The sequence below is a fragment of the Lasioglossum baleicum genome, chromosome 15 (genome assembly GCF_051020765.1).
Source record: "Lasioglossum baleicum chromosome 15, iyLasBale1, whole genome shotgun sequence".
Taxonomy (NCBI): domain Eukaryota; kingdom Metazoa; phylum Arthropoda; class Insecta; order Hymenoptera; family Halictidae; genus Lasioglossum; species Lasioglossum baleicum.
In genome coordinates this window covers 9,652,045-9,677,518 of record NC_134943.1, presented here as the reverse complement: position 1 = coordinate 9,677,518, position 25,474 = coordinate 9,652,045, and the positions used below count along the sequence as shown (strand labels likewise).

The window sequence follows — 25,474 nt, the reverse complement described above, 5'->3', positions numbered from 1 at the left end:
AGTTTGTGCACCGAGCATAACCCAAATGAAGCTCGCTCGAACTATGAATAAAGCTTCGCGAGGCTTTCGTGTCCCTCGGGGCCATCGATTATCGCTCGTAGCGATTCCTTCGGAATTCTTTCCTTTATATTAACAATCTTGAACAACTGAGAGAGAGAGAGAGCAGATTTTTAATAATTTGAAGATGACAAGTAACTTTGCTAACAATCGATGTCGACGTTTTGTGTTGCAGGAGCCGTTGGTGGCGAAGGAGGAGACGAAGATGACAAGGAGAAGGAGGAGGAAGCCGAGAGGGAAAGGCAAGAAGCCATCCGGGAGGCTGAGGAGCGAAGGAAGGAGAAGCACCGCAAAATGGAAGAAGAACGAGAGAAGATGCGACAGGAAATCAGGGACAAGGTAAGAGATCATTATACGTTGAGTCGTGGAAAGAGGGTAGCTAGGTCTATAGGCGAAGGTGTCAATGACAGAGAAGAGGATTGTCTAGAGGTTGATCTAAACTCTCTTGAATAATGCTCTAAAATGCTTCGTCAGAAAAAAAGTTGCTCTAACCAACTAGAATGGGGATAGACAAGCCTTTAGACAGTGGCGACATTTTTCATAGTTCAATAATCTAATATAATGTTCACTATTTAGACACACTTACGATCTAGAACGAGGCTAGATAGGTCTCTAATCTAACAATGAGTGCCAATGTTACTGTTAGATCAGGAAAATATTATAATGGATATAGCAGAAGGTAATTCTTCATGGTATCGACTTATCCTAGTTGAAAGAGGCCTGCAGACTCTTGTGATCTAGAACGAGGCTAGGTAGTCTCTAATTTAAGTGTTGGTAATAATGTTAGGTCTCTCACCACGAATCCGATAGCAATTGTATAATAGATATTTGATGCCTCACCACAATATAGTGCTGCAAAGTGTTCCACCAAATTGTGGAAATGTCAAGTCTCCCATAAAATTCTGAATAAATTGTTAGGCCTCCCAACAAACTATGTCCAAAATGAAGGTATCCGAAGGCGGAATTAGTATATCTCGCAAGCAGGTCGCGGACAAAAACGCAGCATTTCTCGGGCGCGAAATCCGCGAGTAAGTCGACGAGCGGCAGCGTTGCCAATTAAAGCGAGGCAGTTGCGTGGACTATGAATGAGCAGATTGAAAATGGCAAAGGGGAACGACGTGCACGGAAAACCTCCGACGTAGAGCGAAAAAGCGAAAGAAAGGAAGAACGAAAGAAAGAGACACAGAGGATAGAGAGACATCTGCTCGCATTGGCATCGCGAAGCGTGTCTGTGTCGCTGTCCTTAACAGCTTCAAAGGAGTTTCGTTTAGAAGACGCGCGCTGAATAGCCGAGCACAACCGGAAAGAGGCGTATGAATGATAAAAAGCCGCGGATCGAAAGTCTGCCGGTTATTTACAGATGTAGCGAGGTGGGGGGGGGGGGGATGTTTCGTTCGCATCTAAATCCCAGAGGCACGTAAGATGTATAGCCGCCCTGTGTATCGAATGCCTTCTGGGAGCCGGCTGAAACGCTCGAAAATTTCAAAGCCTTCTCTCTCTCTCGTACTCTTCTTCTTCTTTCTATGTCTCTATCCTTGTCTTTCTTTCTTCACCCTTCGAAAAAGAGAACGTTAAAGCGGATATTTTTCTAGAGCGCGATACACTCCACGGAATAACTCCGGCGAAGACTCCTCGGCAGCTTCCATTAACATCGTCTGGGAGCTCGCCTCCGAAAACTTGGAATCCTCTTAAAGCGTCTGACCACGGCCGGACCATTCCCCTGCGATTGGAAATCTCCAATTACCAGTATCTTTCCGCGCTGCTACCAATAATCCTCGCGAATCCAATCGTTACCCCACCAATACCATGTACATCAACCAACACACTGTGCACGAGCCCCTCAACATTCCGCGATGGAATATTCAAAGATAATTCTCTGGTCTCCTGACCCACACACTCCAGGTTTTTAATTATATTTATTGCATTGCAATGGAAGTGGCATTTAATAATTTCCTACATCGATTCTGCAGTGTTAGTGGCTGCTCTCCGTTTATCTCAAAATGTCATTTAATAAAATTAATAGGGGACGTCAGGAAATACTCCCGCTACCTTGTCGAACAGGTAACATGAAGATCTCAATGCCAGCACGTCTGGGAAATATTCGTGGACTCTTTTTGAATGCACATTTGCAGTCTTAGTCGTGTTCCCTGTCGAGGGAAAGGAACACCTGCGCTTGCCGATGGAGTCGGATGTCTCATGCAGACTATCAGAATGTGATCCTCTTCCCGCGAGTATTAAGCGGCTCTATTCCTGGATCGCGATGAAAAATGCGGTAACCGGCTGAAGAACTGCCTATTGACTCTACGCTTTCTCTCTCTCTCTCTCTCTCTCCCTCTCTGTCTCTCCCCCTCGGTTGCGGGTATTACCGATTTCTTAATATCGCGGTGGGGCAGACATCGGCGAAATTAATTCCGCCCCCGGCTGGTACGCTTGTTCCCGGGGAAATCGAATATTTTATTGTCGTCCCCCACGCCTACTCTAACGTCGCTCGAGTCGACGAGCTGTCGAAGATCATTGCGACAGCTCGGATCGATATCGTCATCCTTTTCTATCAGAATTCTCGTTTCTTCCAGCACCTAGAACTTTTAGTCAAATCGAATCCAAATCAATCTACGTAGATGAATATACAGAAGAGTGCCTGTCGATCTCAAAACAATTTGTTATACTGTCGTTTTAATGTTTATGCTCATTAACAAAGATACGTTGGCAAGTTTCGGGGATGACAACCCGTAACTTTGATAACGTTGTTCTCGTTTACGAGTAAAGATAGGCGAATGGAATTAAAAGCAATTAATAGGTGCACGTGCACTCTATCTCGGGTATTTTTTCAAAATTTTAAAGGACTCATTCCAGGTATAAAAAAAAATGAATTTTAAACCAGTGCTTTAGGCATAGAGACATTTCGCGAGGGTGAAGTCACTGTGTTTTGTGATCGATTTTCTCAGCTGCCATTAAAGATATTCAAACAAAACCGATAGCAAATTATAGGTACGCGTTAGTACCGCTTCGCGAAATTTTTTCAACAGTTCAGGCCCCCCACGGGGGGTATAAAAAATGGTAGAAACCAACCTGTCTCACCGAACTTCATCCCTTCATCTTTAAATATGTAGCGGGACATCGCTCAGCATTAACCAACTCGCATTCGCACGGATTCCAATAATCATAGACGAGCTAATGCTCGCTCAGGCTCTCGAACAGCACTTAGCGTAGCGACACAGCGCCATCTAATTACCCGACATAGCTCGCAGGATGACAGAGGATCGACCTACATGCGTTCGCCTCGATGAACTTCTAATCAGAATCCGTGGAATATTTGACAAAGGACGTGCCAATTCTCGCAACCCCTACTCTCTCCCTCTCTCTCTCTTTCTCTCAGTCTCTACCGTTGACAAAATTTGTTCCTTTGTAATTCGGCGCGTCAATACGGCGAGAACGCCGTAATTATCTAACGAAGCTGGTTTCATAATCCGCGCGCTCTCCCGTGTTCCCCAGCCGGCAATCACGCTAATTAGCGGCCCCCGGCCGACGATACGTAACCGTTTGATCAACGTGCAAGCATTGTGCAGATGGCCGGCGGTTTCGCGATCGCCCGCCGATAATGACACTAACGAATAATCGCGGACAGAGGCCCGAGAGCGCGATTATTTTCACGCGTCCGCTGTCGCGCGTCGCGCCGCGCCGCGCCGGTTCTGCAAACTTTTGCAGTCCCGAGTCACAATCCCCGATACGGGAACAATGAGCGATAATGCGGACCGGGGGAACACTCGTTCCCATCAATGCTCGCTGCAAAAATACCGTTCATTTGCCCGGTTCGAACGCTTCAATCGTTTCGTCGCTCAGAAAACCGCTAAATCTGCCAAACATTCGAAGTGGCTGGCTATGTTGCTTGATAAAACTGGGCAGACTCGTTTAAATTTTCCTTGAATTTCATCGGGAATTTTCACAAACTTCACAATTGCAAAATAATAATTAAACTGGGGATCATTATGCATATATGAATATTGTAATGTTGTAGCGTACAAGAATATTGTAATGTTGTTTTTAACGTAACAAAGTCATTAAGGGATGAAATTAATTTTTATGTTATCCCTGCTTCTCACAATCAATGCAAAACATTTTTATTTTGCATAAAAGTCCGCAGTCCAATAATAATCATTCGACCGTGGAAGATTTAATGTTTCTGAAAATAATGGAATGAATATCGGAATATCAGCGAGGATGGAAAAGTGCGAAATTTCGGTCCGTCGCGTCGCGGAAATGAAGAGTCGGCGTAGCGAGTTTCGGAATGGTTCGTCAAGGAGCCGTTAATTCATGGCCGTCAGCGAGAAGATAAATCGTCGGGGCGACGGACGAGCATCTCGAAGCACGCGTGGACCACGCGCCAGGTTAAAATGCAAATTTGATTACGGAGTCGGGCCACGGTGCATCTGTGCATCCGCGCACGTGTCCAGCTACGCAACGAATGGTCCGTGTCACGTATTCCGCGGTGTGACGACCCGCCGCGTATAAATATGTCCACGTACAGTTCCACGCCGCGTTCGTGACTGTTTATCGCGAACCATAAACCGAGCACCGAGATCATTTCCGTGAACGTGTGAACGACTACGAAGCTTCTGCCATTCGACTCGCGACATAATGCACAAAATCTCGACGCTAACTATAATCATACGACCGTCGCTCGTTAATTAATCCGCGCGGCCCTCGAATATTCCACCGAGCTATTTTTCCGGTAGATTTTGCGAAAAATGTTCGCGCGCATTTGCATGGGAGAACGCGATCTGCGCCGGAATAATGAAATTCATAACTAGATTAAGGATTTCGCGCAATTGCAGTACACGGCGCGCGAAACACCGGCCCGGGTTTAACAATGTTTTTACGTTGTCTTTATTCGAGCGGAACGGGCCGCCAGCGGAAAAATAAAGTACGCCGCGACGCCTGTCGAATGAAATCTGTCCGGGGGAGGGTAGGAAATGCGAATTTCCACGGAGAAAGTCGGCGCAGTCTATTTGGAACGATATAATAAAGTTCGCGCTAGTCGGTAGTTGCCCTTCACCCGCGGAATTATTTCGGGCGCGTTTTATACGCGGGCTTTCATTAAGCCTCGTCGGGAATAATATTTTCCTTCTGCGTTAATAAAGAGCCCTAATGCCCCATTGGTGCTCCGTGTCGGCCGCGTTTTCTCAAATTAAAAACGTAATATTTCCATTAAAACTTCCGGCTGGTCTATGGGACGCGCACATGCCCCATTAGGGGCGAACGTACTGGAAATCTCGTTTGTTCTGCTTTCGTTCGCTACTAGCGCGCTCTTAGATTTTCCTGCGACACCGATGAGTATTATTAGCTGGTAAAATTTGCACAGTCACCTCTAATATGGCGTGAACAATTAAATATATTTTTTACGTACGGGCGCGAAATTAAATTTTATCGAAAATGGATATCGTTACTCCAGAAACAGAATTCCAAATATTATTAGTTCCTCCGGTATTTCAAAAAACTGAAAGAATTCCGAGCAAAAACGAACAATCGAATTTGAAATAGTCTCTGGACTGAATCGTAGTTTTCCACCAAAAAAAAAAAAAATGAAACTTGTCACTGGTTCCGGAAATTGAAAAAATCGCGAGGCAAGATGACTGTAGCGTCGAATTCGAAATGTTCCTCGCGAGTGGAAAAAATTGGGGCCCGGTGACTATACAAAGCCGTCGCGTTCGAAATGAAATTATCTTTGATCCCTATCATATTTTTCTTCAGTATCCCCGGGGTAGCAGAGAGGCCCGACAACTGTCGCTAGTGACATTTTTCCATGGGAAAAACCTCCCTTTGAAACGGTTGCGACTTTTCTGGCGTATTCAGCGACGAATGTTCGGGCAAGTTTACACGACGACGCCGCGACAGCCGGCGTGAAACATTCACGAGCACACGGTGGAAACGGAATTGTTTATCGCGCGACACGCGCAACGAGCCTCGCCATTGTTTGCAAGTTCTGCCGCGACGGCGCGGCAAACTCTGCCTCTCTCTCTTTCCCAGAAACGAAAATTCTCTTCCCGTTCTCTGGCAACAATTTAATTCTTGCGGGTGGCGTAATGAAATATCATTAATAAAAGACAAGTTTACACGTGGTGAATTATTTTTACTGCGTCTCTGTTTCTTGTATGGTGGATAAATAATTGTGCGAGAAGGTTACACTGTATCTTGGTTTTGTGTAAATTTAGAAACAAACTGCCTGCATGAAGTTACCGAGTAATAACGAATTTGTTAAATGAACGATTGAATGAATGATTGTTAAATGAACAACACGATAAAAAGTTAAATCACTCTCCTTAGGAAGTAGTCGGAGAACGATAAAGGTCGAGATTGAAACACAATAATTTTTAAAAACATAAAGGCCATCCACTATTTAATTTTTCACTGAACACAACAACCAAGAAATAAATCATCTCGTGGGGAGAACATTGTCGATCAACGACGAAGATGATGCATTGTACAAAACAACAAAGTCGAAGTGCGACAATTCTCAAAAACACAAAGGCACAGCACCATATAATTTTTGCAAGAGGATCCTGAACATCGAACTAACGAACAAGAAATAAATCCTCTCTTCGCAGACATTGTCAATCACCGACAAAGATGAGGTATTGTAGAAAACAAAAGGGAAAAACATCCCCGAAAAATCGTATCGTAGGTCCCATCCGCTGTCATCCACGTTCCTCCGAGTGTCAGTATGGCAAAGATAATTTCCCAGTGACGTGTTCGCCGATTCGAGGAGCACTGAAGCATCGTCCGCGGAAGTTTTTCCGGCGCGACCGATTTTACCCGGGGAAAACAAGCGGCCGCACTGCTACTACTACTACCGCGGGTCTATGGCGAAAGAATGGGACAAAGGGTGCGCGAGTAGGAGAGTTGGAAAAGGACAAACGGGCGTTCGTGACGCGCGGGATCGCGCGCGCTATTGTCAATCCTGATGTATTGTCCTGTCAGAAGGTAGTCACCGCCGGTGACATGACCTAGATGAGATCGAGGGCTCTTACCGGGATAATCGAGAGAAAAACACGTGTCCTCTCCCTTCGCCCGACCCGGCAGCCCCCCACGGCTTTAGCGGTATGCATTGTACGCACTAAAATGGAATAACTATCGAACCACCCCCTTGCGCCTGACACTCCTCCCACACTCCCTGTTCACGTCGCGTGCAATTAATTCTTTCGGCCGTCACACCGTTTGTCCGTCGAGTGGCTGTAACGTTGCCTGGCACCGATTTTCGAAGGTAGCGCTGTCCACCGACGCTTTCGAAAAATGAGTGCTCTTCCCGAAACCCTCACCTGTGTTCCCCCCCCCCTTCCCTCCTCTCCCTTCATCTCTCCCGATCATCCCGCCGAACAATCGAACGACTTAATCTGGTTTTGACATTGAGGTCCGGATAATAAACCTTCCCTGTGACGAGAAACAACGAGACATGATTGTTAATTTTATTTTTTCTGTTCGCTCCTGTTATTGAAGCTTTTCGAAACCAGTTGTTGATGTTGCACCGTGACAGAGTAGGGCAATAATCAACTAATATTTAAAAATTACTAATAGTCTTTTCGAATGTTAGTCATAGCAAAAGAGTCAGTTTTGTGGATTTTTCTCCGAGTCCCTGCAATATTTTACAATATTTTTTGGAGTTGGTATTGTTTAGTGTTTCCGGGGTTTATCCCACAAGTGTTCCAGAGTATCCTGGTTTACTATTATTGTTATTATTATACGGTCCATCAGCAAAATGTATCTCACGGCTTCCGCTGCGCCTTCAGAAGCTTCGTATGTTCTTCTTTTTATCATTATCGTTATTATAACATCGTTTTTATTATGTACTTAAATATTCTTAGTACTGGGATGTAACGTTGTAACGTTTACGAGTGCGATTTTATGGATTTTGGAAGTGCTGATTTTTTTATGATGGAGTTGTATACCCTCGTGGACACAAAAGGATAGTACGATGAAAATTACAGCAGTGGATATAAAAATTGTTCTACTTTTGCCAAAGTAATATCAATGTTTTTCGTTTGGCTCTTGAAGAGCAGTTTTCTGCATCGCTGTGATATTTTTGCAACGAATTCGAATGTAGCGTGGCTGTTACACAGTCGGAATCTGTCTAAATATTTGAAAAACTGTATTTTTAAGGGCTTGTGCATGCTTGCAGACTTCCGCGCAATCGACAAAATAAAAAAACTATTTCTATATTTTCTTTCGTAGCGAAAAATATATTTGTAGCATACGAGGACTCGGTTCACAATTCCATACGCTGCATCGAATAACATTGCATCGAGATAAAATGCAACCGTATGCTGTATACAACAAAACAAAAATTATATAATATTCAAATATATATAAATTGACAAAAAAAGATCAGAGCGTTCGACATCATCTCGTTCAATTAAATTAAAATTGAGCATGCTCCAGGATCCCAGCTTGCACTCCAATCACTATGCAAATTCAAATAAGTAAAAAACTAGCGAGAGAAGAAAAAGGGAGCTCACTCGGCGGCTGCTGGACGATCGGAAAGGGATCGAAATCGATTCCCATGGAAACGCGCCGCAAAGTACAGATTACGAAAATTGAAACCGGTCCGAGACGAAGTCCAGGAAGGAGAGAGGCATCGTTTCGTTCCTGAAATATCACTCCCTCGTTAAGCGGAAACGAACTCTATCCAGGTATCTCGTTACCGACTTGCAGGTTCCATACCGATTTCGAACCTACTTTCCCCCAGGACCCAACCCATCGGCCTCGATCTACAAATTCCGAGTTTTACCCAACGGTTATGAACACGTTCCGAAAAAGGATTCGATAAGTTCTGGACAGCAGATGAGAATCGTTCGCTTCATTAGAAAATGGACCGGTTGGAAATATTTCGAAAAAAGGTTAGCCGGAATTGCTAGATCATTTCGTAGCTCTGATGTGCTCTTTAATATCGTACGTAGATTTTCATTGATTAATGATATTCCACTCTTTTGATCAGTATAGAAAAGTACCTTGAAATTTTTTTCCAAATGAATTCCAGTAGTAGAGATATTAATCGATAAAAATTGCAGCACTTTGAAGAGCCACACGATGACACGAGTCTCCGAATTGATTGACTGTAACCCACTTAAAAGGATCAATAAAAAAGTAATCTACAAAGAAACGGCTCTTGCAGCTGAAGGCTGATGGGTCACTCGATAAAGAAAGGGGATTCAAGGTTGAGGACAGTCAATAAAATCACCGGTTCATTAGGGCCGCCGGAAATCTGGCCAGAAAAATTGCTTTCTCGCCATCAGGGAGTAGCAGCCCCTCCTCGAAGGCACTGTGACTGACACCCAGGGGTAATACCTGCAGGATATAATAACAGTGGTGATCCCCACGGTGAATGAAGATGTATTCTTAAGCGGGAGCTATCCCGCAAGAAGCTTTCCTTGGGTAATCGCGTCGGCACCGTCTCGGGTCAAAGGAAAATCCGATTACCGGGTCCCCGGCTAATGATCGCCGAGTAGAGGAGAGGAGATTTCGTTACACGGCTCTTAAAAGAACAATTCCACGTCGGGCCGTGTATCCCGCGCAGAGAGCTCGGCTCCGGATAATTAAAAATAGCGGAACATCTTTCCCGATCGGGGCTGGGACCGGTTAATAGCCTTAGCGTAAGTCCTGATCTAGCAGAGCCTTAAGCTCGGGTTAATTGAACGGAGGACACTACCTCTGGAACAGAGGAAGCACAAATTACTGGCATTTTGCGGGAAGTCGATTTTTCGATATCTAATTAACCCACACAATCGATAACAGTAGGTCAAACTCGCGATGAGGATCTTCTTCGATGCGATTTAATACGTTTTTCCAAACATGAGCGTTCTTATCTGAATGTGTGGGCTTCTAGCTTCAATTTATGACCACGGAAGTTTGAAGTTAAGTTCCTGCGAATTTTCTCTGAACATACCGCAGGATTTGTCGACTGTTCGACATGAGAAAGAATTTTCTCTCGAACCTTAATGAACCTATCATAAAGTGTAAGTATCAAGCTTTAATTTAAGTTCTTGGAAGTTTGAAAATTCCCACGGAATTGGAATTTTGAAGTCGACTCGAAAAGTCCCCTTAAAATCGAGCGAATTTCGTCCGAGCTGACGGTCAGTACCGATTTTTTAACCAAAGTGCAATCTTCTACCTTGAATTTAAGCCCGCGGAGGTTCGAGAACTCCTCGAGGAATATACATTCGAAAATCTCGAATTGAACGACCCTCCCAAAATGGAGTGAATTTCCTCCGAGCTGGCGGTCAGGTTTTGTCCATTTTTCACCATTATGCGCCTATCACAAGGTATGATCTCTCATCTTTAATTCAAGCCCTCGAACGCTCGAAAATTCGCGCGGGTATCCTTTCTAGAAGTTCCTCGAACAACCCTCTCGGAATCGAGCCAATATTTACTCGACATAATTTTTTGAAATTAAACAAAAATACATGAAGCGTGCTGTCTTCTTGTCGTGACCAACATTCTGTAAAAATCTTGAATCCTGAGTCAGGATTCCTGACCACGGCGCAGGCAGCAGAAGTCATGCACCGCGAGAAGGATAAAGAAATAAGTCCTCGAAGACAGAAAGTAGCAAACACAGGTAGCTCGTAGAAGTTCGAGGCTCTCCGTTCGTTAAAACTTCCATTCCTTTCGCTGTCCCGAGAATTTTCCATGGAGCCAGCTTCGAAAAGCTGCTCCACGTGAAAGGAATCGCCCGGAATTTTTTTTAAGGATCGCTTTATCTCTCTCTCGCTCACTCTTTTTCTCTTTCGTTGGTTCTCGCGGCTTGTGGAACGACTACAAACTCGATTCGCGCGAGTTTGCGGAGCCCGCGATTCTCCTAGAAAACTAGAAAAACTGAGAGACAGTGAGAAAAAGTGAACAAGAGGTCTCGCGATGGTTCTATCGGTCTCTCCCTTTTCCGCCATCTCTCAATTAACTCGAACAATTAATTAAAAATCCTGCAGACACTGGCGGCGGGCCAACATCCGTTCGCAGCGTTGCCTCGCCGAGACAATGGCGACGAGAGACACAGACTACGCACCGAACCGATGCCATTCGATATAATGCGGCTCCCGGTGATGGATTCCTCTAATTAAAAATCTCCTAGCTGCCTTGGGAAATGGACGAGGCGAAGTAATGGGAAAGGAACGAGACTCCGGCGCGGCGGGACGGTGTTAGCTACCGAACCAGACGTTATGGTAATGCCGGCGACGATGATCGAGAATACGACGACTTAATGGATAACAACCTTGACTAATTATTGCCAAAGAAATCCGTCCATTTATCACAAAAATTACTGCACGAGATTTAAAGCAACAAATACATCCGAACAAGTTCCGTCTCTTGCAGTCAATGCACATTTTTATTCTGAAGACCCAAAAGCATATATAAATTTCTTCTGGACTATTTTATGTCAATTCTCTCGCAAGAACTGCATTAGTTAAACTGCATAAAATGTGCAGTCCATTGAATCTAGATTGAGGATCTTCGTGCAATGATTGCAAGACCGCAAGTTCGGCATAAACTCCGTGGCAATGATCCAGCTTGCGGGAACGATTTAAGAATGAAAGACCGCAGTTAGTCCAGCAGCTTTCCCCAACTGAAAAGCAGGTGTTACGGTGTTAATGCACCGTCGGGCAGAGAATCGAAGAAGCTTTTCCACGGGAGGAAGTCTGGGCCTCGGGAACAATCGCGGAAACAGAGGTCGGCCTTTTCTCGCGTCGATCGATCCTCTTCGTTCTCTGGACTCCGTGAAGAAGAAAAGGTTACCATCTTCGGCACTTTGTTCCATCGCGACACGGACTTCCTGCTCTCCTCGCCCGTGGAAATTGCCGGAGGAACGACATTACAGCGCGTTCTCGTGACCAATCCCCATCGACGTCTCGTACCCTATGCCGAAGCTGTATTTTATTATGTACTTTATCGAGTCTCCTGCTCCGACTCTCTACAGTTGTGTCTCTTTCTCTCGTGTTGGTGCCAGCTGTTCTCCACGGAACCGATGTTCCGGTTTCTCGTGGACGTCCCGGCTCTCGCACAATCGGCGCAATCGTTTAAACGCGTCGAACGAGCAAGCATTGTTCCCGTCGAGCTGTTGTCCTTTTACTCCGCTGCCATGCCGTCGACAAACGCTAAACGCCGCCGGACAATATACGCTTTATCCTCGACCGGACGCGCTGTCGGATTCCGCTCGAGGAACTCGTTACAACGAGCCGCGTCTTGAACCATACGATTTCGTTGCAGAAACTAGTTTGCGCAGCGAGTTGCTGCGGATTCTAAGGCAGGGATCGTAGAGACGCTCTGCATGACAAGCACGGGAATTTAGGATCGTTCAACCCTTGTCATTTCAATTTTAATTTTCCACTTTGCTCACCTTATGCCATTTTTAACAGAATTAAGCTGACAAGCAGCAACAAAAACTATTGCATATTATTCAGGAAAGCTTGAAGAATATCTGAGAAATTTCTGGGAACTTTTAAAACGCTTTAAAAAGATTCTGTATAGACCTCAACGACACAGCATGCAGGGGACGTACAGGGAAGGTATTGTTATCTTTCGTTGGAATAAAAGAGTAGCATCACAAGAGTACTTCCGGGCTCGTTTTTCTCGAGCATTATGTTTACGGTTCTGGTATGAATATTAACGATTTCACGGTCGGCGGTTTCGACGGGCTCGTAAAGCATAAATCCGCGAGTTTCCGTAATAAAACGTGGTGTCAGCTCCCAGCTCTTCAGCTAGGAAGACGTAGTGCACCGGCCGCAAGTGTTTCAACTTTCAGGCACTGGAGCCGGAAGTACGCGATTCATATGTAAATGAGAGTAAGAGAGAGATAGAGAGGGGGGGGGAGAACGTCGTCGTCGGTAGGTAAATGGTGGTCCGACGGCGTTAAATAATCGAACCGTGTCACATACCGTGGAAGCAATCGTATTTCCCTGGTCATCGGGAAAACGGTATATCGATCACTTACGTGTGTGGCAGCGGGGCCGAAGCGAATATTTTTTGCCCGATAATACTGCCAAAGATCGTGATATACTGGCCGGCCGTCCGCAACGATAAATCCCAGCGTATCATATTAGAATCCCTGTTCCATATGGGTGTTGCTATTTCATGCTGTCCCTTTCTTGCCGAATTTATGGCCGTTCAGTTAGGCCCTCGATTCCATGACGCAGTGACGGCCGCCCTCCATTTCCGGTTTGCCATACTCGAGAGCGAACACGTTTTACCGTGTGAGGTATACAGCCAGCTACCTGGAAATTTTCTATTTTTTCTGCCAGAACGCGTCTATTTGTAATACTCTTTTGTGATGGAGTATTGTTGGGAATACTGCGCTTTTCAATTTCTAGGATTCTTTGGGATACTCTCTCTCTCTAACCTTTTATATTTCTAAAATATTTAGAATTTTCTAGAGTATTAAGAAATTCTTTCGGAAATACTGTGCCCTTCGGATTCCTAATACGTAATACCTTTAGTATTCTCGCATCTATTTGTAATACTCTTTTGTGTTTGGAGTATTCTTGGGAATACTGCGCTTTTCAGTTTCTAGGATTCTTTGAGATACTCTCTCTCTCTCTCTATAACCTTTTATATTTCTAAAATATTTAGAATTTTCTAGAGTATTAAGAAATACTTTCGGCATTACTGTGCCCTTTGGATTCCTAATACGTAATACCTTTAGTATTCTCGCATCTATTTGTAATACTCTTTTGTGTTTGGAGTATTCTTGGGAATACTGCGCTTTTCAATTTCTAGGATTCTTTGAGATACTCTCTCTCTCTCTCTAACCTTTTATATTTCTAAAATATTTAGAATTTTCTAGAGTATTAAGAAATTCTTTCGGGAATACTGTGCCCTTCGGATTCCTAATACGTAATACCTTTAGTATTCTCGCATCTATTTGTAATACTCTTTTGTGTTTGGAGTATTCTTGGGAATACTGCGCTTTTCAATTTCTAGGATTCTTTGAGATACTCTCTCTCTCTCTCTATAACCTTTTATATTTCTAAAATATTTAGAATTTTCTAGAGTATTAAGAAATACTTTCGGCATTACTGTGCCCTTTGGATTCCTAATACGTAATACCTTTAGTATTCTCGCATCTATTTGTAATACTCTTTTGTGTTTGGAGTATTCTCGGGAATACTGCGCTTTTCAATTTCTAGGATTCTTTGAGATACTCTCTCTCTCTCTCTCTCTCTCTCTCTCTAACCTTTTATATTTCTAAAATATTTAGAATTTTCTAGAGTATTAAGAAATACTTTCGGCATTACTGTGCCCTTTGGATTCCTAATACGTAATACCTTTAGTATTCTCGCATCTATTTGTAATACTCTTTTGTGTTTGGAGTATTCTTGGGAATACTGCGCTTTTCAGTTTCTAGGATTCTTTGAGATACTCTCTCTCTCTCTCTATAACCTTTTATATTTCTAAAATATTTAGAATTTTCTAGAGTATTAAGAAATACTTTCGGCATTACTGTGCCCTTTGGATTCCTAATACGTAATACCTTTAGTATTCTCGCATCTATTTGTAATACTCTTTTGTGTTTGGAGTATTCTTGGGAATACTGCGCTTTTCAATTTCTAGGATTCTTTGAGATACTCTCTCTCTCTCTCTAACCTTTTATATTTCTAAAATATTTAGAATTTTCTAGAGTATTAAGAAATACTTTCGGCATTACTGTGCCCTTTGGATTCCTAATACGTAATACCTTTAGTATTCTCGCATCTATTTGTAATACTCTTTTGTGTTTGGAGTATTCTCGGGAATACTGGGCTTTTCAATTTCTAGGATTCTTTGAGATACTCTCTCTCTCTCTCTCTCTCTATAACCTTTTATATTTCTAAAATATTTAGAATTTTCTAGAGTATTAAGAAATACTTTCGGCATTACTGTGCCCTTTGGATTCCTAATACGTAATACCTTTAGTATTCTCGCATCTATTTGTAATACTCTTTTGTGTTTGGAGTATTCTTGGGAATACTGTGCTTTTCAGTTTCTAAGATTCTTGGGGGTACTGACATTCTATACTTCTAAAATCTTTAGAATTTTCTAGAGTCCTAAGAAATTCTTTCGGGAATACTGTGCCCTTCGGATTCCTAATACATAATACCTTTAGTATTCTCAAAGATTCTAATTTGAATTCCTGCGAAACCCTTTTAGGAATACTGTTCTCTGTGTAGTCCCAATACATCCTTTGGGAATACTGAAGAGGACATTCTTGAATATACTGAGATCCTTGGGAATCCCTTTATCCCAAGGGGACTTGAAAGTGGATTCAACCCTTTACATATCCAACAAACATACCCCAGACGATTTACTGTAAACAGAATGTAACTTAGAAAATCAATATTTCTGAGAAAAATCCAGGCAGGAACCCATCCCAGTTTGTACCGAGATCATTATACAGAACAACCCCTACACTAAATATATCTTCATAAGCTCCTGAAAAGAGCCACATTAAAATCAGCCGATCTACAGAAAAATTAATTAATTAAAATCGAAACAGAGGAGGACATCGACAGGGTTCCGCAGAATCTAAAAGAGGATGGTATCGAAGGGTGAATTTTCAGAGCGAGGAACCGTGGGTTAACAAGATGTTTTCAGAGGCTTTCGACTAGGAGTCTCGCGGTAGGATTTCCGGGTTCGATCTTGCAAGTTTGTAGCTCGTCTCGGCGGCAAACTTTCCGCAGGATTCGACGTCTCACGGCATTGTTATCCGTTTACGGCCGCTATACGTCGTCGCGTAAATCGCGGACGAAACACCGCAAATATTTACGACGGAAGTTCGCCGTTTCTCCGTCGGGCGCCAACGTTTCTGCTCTTTCTCTCGTCGGCGTCGTCAGACATTCTCGTCGTATAACGTAACTTTAAGCGTTGCGACGCCGCGCCGCGCCGTGCCACGTTCAGAACGCGCTTCTATTCGCGTGTCCCATCGATTGCGAACGTCGCCACAGAAACTGGGACGAAACAATTACTCGAGCCTCGAGCCGGATCAACTGTTCGAAAACGGAAACAACCGGATCGCGGGCCGTTTAGATTGGAACGCGAAACGTCGATACGAATTTCGTTGATTCGTTCGCCGGTTGGTTCGTACGTACCAGACAACCTGTACACTGTACAACGTTGTCGTTAGACAACTGGACGCGTGGCTTTATACCTAGCACCGTGTTCTGGCTCGATAACGCCGCGGTTTACGAACCTAGAAACAGTCATGCAACTTTGTCGGCATCGTTGTTACCGGAGAGAACAAGTTGAACGATGCTGCTCGCGATATTAACGGGATCCCGGCGAAGTTCCCGGTCTCTGTTCGGGAATTTCTATCGATCCATTCTGCATCGAATATTCATGCCGATGGAGCATCCGCGGCTCCATGGAAAATACTAAATAAAACAGCGCACCAACGAAATTATTGACAATGTGCTCAAATAAAGATTTTAAGAGTTCCGTGCTAAAATCGAGCTGGTATACGCCGGGTTCCCGAGACAATCCTAAATAAAACAGCGTACCAATGAAATTATTAACACCGTGATTGCATAAAGATTTTAACACCTCTGTGCTAAAACCGAGCGAGTTCACCAAGTTCCTAAGAGGATTCTGAATAAACAGGATGCCAATGAAATTATTAAGACTGTTTCTACATAAAGAGGATTTGCAGATCTTCGTAAAATCGAACAAGTTCGTCAGAGGTTCCTAAGTAGATCCTCAATAAAACAACACATCGACGAAATCTTCCCCAATCAAGAGAAACCAAATTCACGTGAATTCTTCAGCAAGACGACAATTGCATGCACGAATTGCTATTACCTTTCTCGGTAACTTCAATCAGCTGAAAGCATTTTGAAATGGTTTCGATGTTTTCGATGTTCCGCGCCTGACCCACTGATTCTCCGTTATAAACGCAGACTATGCCACGATAACGCATCTAAATCAGCAGCATCGTGTCCGATAGTGCACCGACAGTGTAAAAGGAGCCGGCCTGCAGATAAGGCCAGGTGCAACAGCGGATTTCGTGGTCGGTGTCACGAACGCCGCGTTCCGCAACGAATGCAACGCGATTCGGAGTCGCTTCGCAGAGAGATAAGTTTTTTCCTCCGATAGTAGCGCAATCAGAAAAAGAGAGACCAGAAGAGAGCACGAGAGAGAGAGAGAGAAAGAGAAAGGAGAGAAGGGGAAACAGTTTGAGCAGAGGGCATCACGCGAGCACGCGATCGCTCGCGTTGCACTTGCAATTGCAGCTGGATCGCCGTTTCTCGTTTTACAAGCTATCCGGTGTCATATTTAGCGAACAGTTGGCTGCCTTTTGCCGGGGCAATTCCGAGTTCGTTACCAGGCTTTCCGTAGAACGAAATTTCGGGACGGGAAAGGACGATGAAAATTCCAGCGATAAATGAGACTGAGAGAGAACGCCGAATGATAGAGAGCGAGCGATATTCGTTGCACAACGTGCGTTCACGCAAAGTTTGAAGAATGGTTTCGATAGCTGGCGCGAGAGGGAGGCGAGCAGGGGTTGGAGAAATAAACGAGGCGAGAGGTGTGCAAGCATAAATACCGCCCGGCAGGTGCGAAGGAACAGGATTATTTATGTAAATAGGTCTCGCGAGTAACGGGCCCGGGCACGCGTCTAAATTCCGCTGAATTTCATAGCGCGGATCGATTCCACCGGATGCTGGCTGGGAACGGGATAAATAGGCGAATAAAACGTGGAAACTCGAGTCAGTGTGTCACTAAACGTTTAACCGTGTGCCTTTCCTAATCGAGACCGTAACGTGAGACTGGGAAAATTGATATCACGTAAATTTTCTCATAATCAACGCGAATACCACGAAACTATTCCACCAACAATAACCGGGACATACCAGATAGTACTCTGTCCAGCCTAACGAATTCGTTACCCGAAATCAATATTCCCTGGCGCCGTTAATCACCGGCTCAGCAAACACGCACGTTAATGGCCCGGCGTAATAAAGATCGTCTCGTTTCGCACGCACTATTACCATCCGCGGTGTTGTTCCGCCGTCGAACAAAAGTAGGAAATCAAAGAGCGTGTGTGTCTCTCGAGCGCGCCATTCAAAAGAAAATAATACGGTGTATATCAACGTACAGCCGCCGCCGCCGCATCGCGCCGCTCGTCAACGTTCTCGATATCCGAGAGAGAGAGAGAGAGAGAGAGAGGGTGAGTTGGTTGTCTTTCCCTGGGCGGAAATCAGCCGAGGACTACGGGAACGCGGACCGGAAGACGCTGGGGGTGCAAAACAGGCGGCGGCGAACAGAAACAGACAGCTTTCCAATTTCAGAAATTCATGACCCGCGGAGACTGCTCCCTCGGACTGACTGGTGTCAATAAAATCGCATGGAAACGAGAAAGACCGAGAAAGAGCCGGCCAAGCGTCGAACTGACGCAAGAGTCGGGGATAACTCGGTTTTAAATCAGCCGGCAGACAAGCTTCTCTCTCTCCCTTTCCCTCTCTCTCTCTCTGTGTCGCTTATTTCCACGTCACACCGTTCTGTGCCGTTTACGTGCCATTTTCTACGGCTTTCCCCGGCAGATACGCCCACATCGGACCCGTCATAACTGTCGGAATTATAAGAGCCACCGGCAATCCCGCTCCAGACACTTCTATTTATCCCTCGGAGTTACTTCGACTCTATTTTCTATTGTTTCACGCCGATGCAATTGTCCGTCCGCCGTGAAACGCTTTATCTATTTTAGGGTTTTGTTGTTTCAGTGCTGACATTTTGTAGCTGGTGGGATGAATATTTGTTTACGCCGACAGTGTGGTCAGCACGATTTGATATAGTTGTTTCTGCTGTTCTGGAATTTTTCTCCGAGGAAAGAGTAGACATTGAAAATTGAGCTGGGGTATCGAAAATTCAATTGCATTACTTCGGAGATGATACTGAACAGACTGCACGTTGACAATTTTTTGCGGCATCGGCAAGCTTGAAACAATTTTATCGTGAAACTCGACACTTTTTTGCCGGGAAAAAAATTAGGAATTATACTTGGTCAGCATCAAAAATGTTTAGGTTTCGGCACGTACAATTGTATTATTTTAACGGTGATAACGAGGAGTCTGCGCGTTGGCAATTTTTGTGGCATCAGCAAGCTCGGGACAATTTTATATAAATACCTTTTTACTCCAACAATTTTTTGCTGCGGAGAAAACTAAATTATATATCTTTAGTTTTTATCCAGCTTCCGACCACCAACAAACACAACGCAATTTCGTAACAAACCTTCCGAACTCGAAAAATATCGTTCGATCGCGAAAAAGGAATTTTAACGAACAGAAAAATGATAACCGTGTGCTCTGCGAGCTCGTTTGCGTTTGTTTCTTCCGTTAATTTGTTCCGCGGAGAGGTAAATAAAAATAGTCATGTATTTGCGTAGGATAACAAGGGTTTGATATCGATTGTTCGCATCGTTCGCGGTTCCCGATTCGAAAGTCGAGACAGGGCCGAACAGCGACGCTCGCAAGGTGTCAGGGTAATTAGGTTCCGACGCGATAATTAAAATCCGGCGCCTGATCGATATCGTGTTCAGCACGAATACCCTGGCGGGCGTCAAAGGTGACGGCCGACCAAGATGAACAGAAAGGAGAAGGAGGAGAAACAAGACGGATGACGAGGCAGAAACCCGTGAGGACCTACGGAGGAGCAAGAGAACGAGCGCGAGCAAGCCGTCCGAGGACAAGGAAGACAGAATATTGAACTTAACTGGGGTCAAATTGACTCTAGTAGGGAGTCCCTGCATTCAATATGGCGACTTCCTAATAGAGTCAGGCTGACTCCTTTTAAGACGTTCACCGGACCACCCACAAGACCGAGGATACCATAAGAGAAATAATTGTCAAATGTATCGAACCAAATATATCACACTCTTTTCTACTTTCGTTTAACCCGCATGCGCTCCTTAGAAGTGCGCAAAAACCTCTGATATTTCACCGATTTTTGCAGTACACTTTAAATCAACAACACACGGAATTAATCATTTTATAGTGTGTAGGAAGAGTACACAAATTTTCACCGTGAGGAACGTATGCGGGTTAACTCCGTTAAAATGTACTGTCAATAGTTGATTGTATTTTTAGGAAACGAACAGCGTATTTGTACAAACATGGTTAACTATTTGCTGAAACGTCGAAGTACTTTGTGTAATGTATTTATTTGTACGTCAGTTGTTAATTGCTAAATAGAGGAAGGACTTTGTACGACGTATTCGTAAAACATATTTGTAACCCGGGCATTCGGATTGAAAAGGCATAGGATTAAGTGCAGTAATAAGTAGAACAATCGCACACATATACACACGCACACACCTTCCTACAAAATACCAAAAGTATTTCGAGCAGCATTTCCTGAGTGTACATCAGCTAGAGCGAACGTATCAGCGTGTCCATCCCCCAAAGCTCCGCGAAACCGACTGGTTGTTTGTCAACAGATCAGAAATGTTCGATAGGTAATTGGCGATGATCCGGAAGGGTCGATTCTCCGAGTTACGTTGCCAACAACAAAGGGCCGAAAAAAAGAAAAATGTCCGCGAAGAGCACTGTGTATCGCGATGGAGAGAATCGACGTTGACAGGAGCATTGAATTTTTCGCACGTATGTAAACGCGCGACGCGATGCGTCCCATTAATCACGGTATCGAGTGCCGACAATTCCCACGGATCAAAACTGCGAACGGCCGTTTATAAATTCTTCTGGAAAGCCTGGGCGCACGAACACTGCGTGGCTGGCTTTCGCGCACCGTTGAATTCCCGTATATCGTCGAATCGGCCCCGGAAATTGCAGGTTTCGGGTCCTGCGGTCGCGTACGCGCAATTAGAAAATTAATTCACGTTATTGCCGCGCTGTGTTTAATTGAATTTCATTAATTACTTCGGACCGGTATTAATCAAACAGTGTAACTCGCTCGGCCTGCTCGCTTCCCCCTTCTGCGATAGACAAAAATTATGAAACCGGCCTGTCCTTTTCAATAATGTCAGTAATGACGATAATTGATGCGCGATGGCCGCTGATTAACAGGACAGATTCGGCGGCGCCGAAATTTATGTTTAATTTAAAGGATTTGAATGTACCATTGTATTATTTCCGCTGAAATTAAAAAGAAGAAAAGCAAAACAGAAGTCCTGGAACACAGTACACTCTGCATACAAAAGATATCAATTCTAATCTGCGAATTAAGGCCGCGACAATTTATTTTTACACCCTACATTTTTTCACGCCGCTACGTTTTTCCAGAAAGGTGAACAGTTACAGAGTCCAGAGTACGGGATCCGAGGGAAACTCTCCGAAAAATAATTTTCCACGGTTTTTATAATAGCCGGGACTGCAGTGTGTGGCGACAGGTAGAAGGCGGTGAAAGGAGGTCGTCGAACAGCGAAATCCAAAAACATTTTCGCCGGGGAAAGAACAAGGGATCGCGCAACCGTTGTTGGCCAACGCGCGTTGTCCCCGTTTCTTTTTTCATATTTTTTGTTAATCTCCGCGTCAGTGAAACGGCACGACAGAATTATTTGCTGACCGTTAAAAAGAGTCATGACTCGGCTGAAATTGAAATCGCAACGACCGTGCGCGGGAGCAGCGCGTAGCTAGGAGTCATGATTTACAAAATTGCGAGAGGCACGCGGGTGGAATATTTCTTTCTATTCGCGAGCGAATGAAATGAATGGAACGAATAAAATAAATGAATGAATGAAATGAAACAACGACCGTCCCCCCCCCCTTCGATGAACTAAACACGCCGGAACAATTGGAAGGTGCTCTCTGCTGGGAGGGGGGGGGGACTAGGAGACAGAACAAAAAAATTAGCGAATTCGAGCGTGGCCTGCCCGCTCGACGCGAGCGCAATTCCCGAATTCGCCTTTCGACGATCGTGATCCGCGTGCGATCCCAGGAACGACCTGGCTAACGAACGATTTACAAATAACTACGTTTACTGGCGTGACTAACACAGTCACGTGATAATTAAGCCGATTCCCGGCGAAGGAGAAACCATGCGAATACTAATGCTGTAACGTAACGGAGTATCGACGTGCTGAAACACTGACACTTCGTATTGTGCAACTGCTTCGGCTGTTTAAGCTTGAGAAAGATTCTGTGGAACTTTTTCCATACATTTTTTTGTCGAGATTGTGGATCGTGGAAATTTCGTTTCTCGAAACTATTGATTGCTCTAAAGCACTACTCAAGACATTTATGGCATAGTTTAAACGGTATCGAAGGAGGAATATCATAGAAGAACAATTTCTTTCGTCCGATTATTTTTTCATAGTTTTCTCAAGGTCATCGTTATCTTTTTATCGGGAAAACTTTTTTTCTTATTCCATCTTATAGCGGCTGAAAAAATACATTTGAATATGCTTAAGTCATTAACAAGAGAGAATACAAAAAAATAAGTTTTCCCGATAAAACATAACGATGATCTTGAAAGAACTATGAAAAAATAACCGGACAAATAAAAATTATTCTTCTATGATATTCCTTCTCCGATATCATTTAAATTATGCCACAAATATTTTTTTGTGCCATTAAAAATAAAGGAGATATTTAGGTGGCCTCCTTCAGCTTAGACACCCTGTATGTATGCACATTTGGGAGGAAACATATTCATCAAACGATGCACCATTTGGCACTTGTTCAATCCTAATGAAATTCTTTTTCTAGCTTTTACTGTTCCAAAGTTATCGATTGTACGAAAGCACAATTCATTATGTGCGAGCATATTTAACGAGTGCTGGCACGAACGTCTATTTTTGGAGGAAGCGCATGCATGCAGCAGTGCATCAGCAACTGTCCCCTAACGGAATCTCTTTTCTCGCTTTCAATGTCCCATAGTTATCGATTGTTCCGAAGCAGTTCGTCAAACGCAGTGCAATGCACACTACATCTTTTTTTAAGTTCCTGAAAATTTATGTTACAAATTCTCGTCGCATTAGCCAAAATAATGTCGCTGCCGTCTTTCTTGCGAAGAACCGGCCTACAAGAGTGTCGCAGTGCGGCGTAGCTTGCGGATGAAACGCGCGCGTGCATTCGTACACGCACGCAATCAGGCCACTGCGAAAAAAGAGCGCTCAAGATTCCCCGTTTGCAAGATTTAGGTAGGCCAAATGCATCGCAATTATGCAGAGTGCGAAGTTACGAACTTTCCGAGCGAAACGTCGACGATTAACTCAATTAAATTAATTTCAAGTTGAATACAATTTTACTTTGCGATGTCATCACCACTGCGAAATAATAGAGGATCGTATGCATCTTCGTATAGTTACATTTGCGCGCGTTAAATAATCGTTCGTCTATAACAAACATTATGTTCTTCCCTTAATCATTTTATCAAATGAAAAATCGGAGTTTCGCTGTCACGTGGAGCGGTTTTGATTGAACTTCCGAAATATCTTGCTGGTTTCGAAAGTGCATTAAAAGGAGACAGTGGGGAAGCGTAACGTGTCGCGACGCGCCGCGTCGAGCGTTCATCGAGGAGCATTAATTAACGTCAGGATCAGCGCATTACATTTGACATCGTTGCGAGCCACCGGCCTCGTTTATCCTCGTGCTATCTGTCTCCTTCACGCTGGCGCACACAACTATACGCTACTGTACCAATGCACTAGGCGTGTGCACTTGTGTGCACTCACCTGCATAGAGGTGCACACGCGACAACTGCATATGTACCGACGAGCGAGCGGAACGCTAATGGAACGGAACAGCGGAAAAACGAGCAGCCACGGATTTATCGATGATACGGTGATTCCACGGAACGAACGAGACTCTCCCGTGTAATTAAGTGAATGTAATTGCGTCTAGGCTAGCCCCGTGATAGATAGATTCCTTTTTGTTCGGCTCCGCTCGGAGTGCGCGGGTACGACAGGGGATTGACCGGGTCGTCTCGTGGATCTGTCGAATAACACAAATTTTTCCGATAGTTGTGTTCGATCGTATCGCGTTGCGATGTCATAGACTGGAATGACGTCGCTGAAGGTCGTAAATCTTCAACTCAGTTTTCTGAGAACGCGAACTGACCGATTCCTTACCACCTATTTGGATGGAGAGGATGTTATTTAAATGAATTTGCAATTTTGACAAGATAAACGCTGAATTTATTCAACTACTGACGAATTTACAAGATTGTGAAAAAGCTGGCGATACTTGTCGAAGACTTCGAGAGGAGCTGACTTGAGGGTGAGCACGAGGAAGCATTTAGCTTCGGGAAGGGCGTGACTTTAAGAAATGAGCCATGCGGATTCGTCGATTGACATCTTTTCGAAATTGGTGAGAGAAGCGGGTCGTCTCAGTTAATTGGTTAGAAAAGACATGCAATACAAAGGGCAAGTGACCGCCCCTCACTATGTTCACTCGCAGGGTCGGATTGTACGGGAAGTCCGCGTGGCCCGGGCGAGAGCTTTTCGTAGAGATTGTTACTATGCTTGGTTCGATGTAATTTTCTCTTAAAAACGTGCAACGCGGATGGTGTCGACTTTTATGACCTCGACTACCTGGCTTACAGTATGAACCGACAATATACTCAAGATTCAGACGATCTTTAATCGCGACGAATAAGTTGAGTATTCGTATCAAGAAAATATTTTTTTCGAAAATCGTCGCACACAAAATGTCATTGTTGAGATACTTGTCCTTGTGTCTCGATAACCTCGATCGGGTTTCTTCATTCTTTAGACTTCGAGCGCCGAGTAGGCGTGGCTTCTCTGCTCCGAGGTAAATATCTCGCTCCACTTGCAACTGATTTTCATGGAAGTGAACGTACGATCACTTCACGTAGCAAGAGGAATATCCTAACGACGTCCAGCGATAATCAGAGGAATCCCGATCACGCTGGTCGCAAAATTCCCCAGTCAGATCGTGCCGAACTCGTATCGAGGTGGATCGCCGGCAGCTGAGCTATCAGTTGGCAGTGATCCGGAGTACAGTGGTGTAGCTCGCTAATCGTGTTGGCTCGAGACAATTTCAATCTCTGCCGGTGTCATCGAATCCGGACCGATGATTTCCGGGGTCCAGGTACGCCAGGATCGTCACGTAACATCGGGGTTCCGCGTATGTACACGCGTCGTGTCCCCTATTTACGGTGGATTGTCCGGTCGCATCGAGCCGCGACGCGATGCAACGACAGCGGTGGTGCACAGTGCACGATATGCACGAGGCCGTGGCGGGTACACGCCGCCCGGCCAGAGAACTCGCTCTCTCCCGACCCTTTGTACCCGCGCCACTCTTGTCGCAGGACAATGAGCCCGATTGCGGTACAAGCCAGACACGCGATCGGTTGTACGAGTGCTTCGCTTCCACCCGCGGCATTGTAACGCCGGCGGACGTGGTCATACACGCGGCAAACAGTACCCGGTGTCCAGAAATTATGTCTCCGCCTCGCGCACCTTCCTTCCTCCGCCGGGAACAATTTTTAG

General features: G+C 44.6%; 1 protein-coding gene across 3 annotated transcripts in view; it reads left to right on the top strand.

Annotated features, from left to right (window-relative positions):
- The window catches only part of Cpx (synaptic transmission protein complexin), a 420,394-nt gene that overhangs the window by 376,320 nt on the left and 18,600 nt on the right, over positions 1–25,474 (top strand). For all 3 annotated transcript variants that reach the window (XM_076439911.1, XM_076439910.1, XM_076439912.1), the window contains one exon: positions 233–396. In XM_076439911.1, the coding sequence (XP_076296026.1) occupies positions 233–396 (164 nt within the window). The remainder of the gene's footprint in view (positions 1–232; positions 397–25,474) is intronic.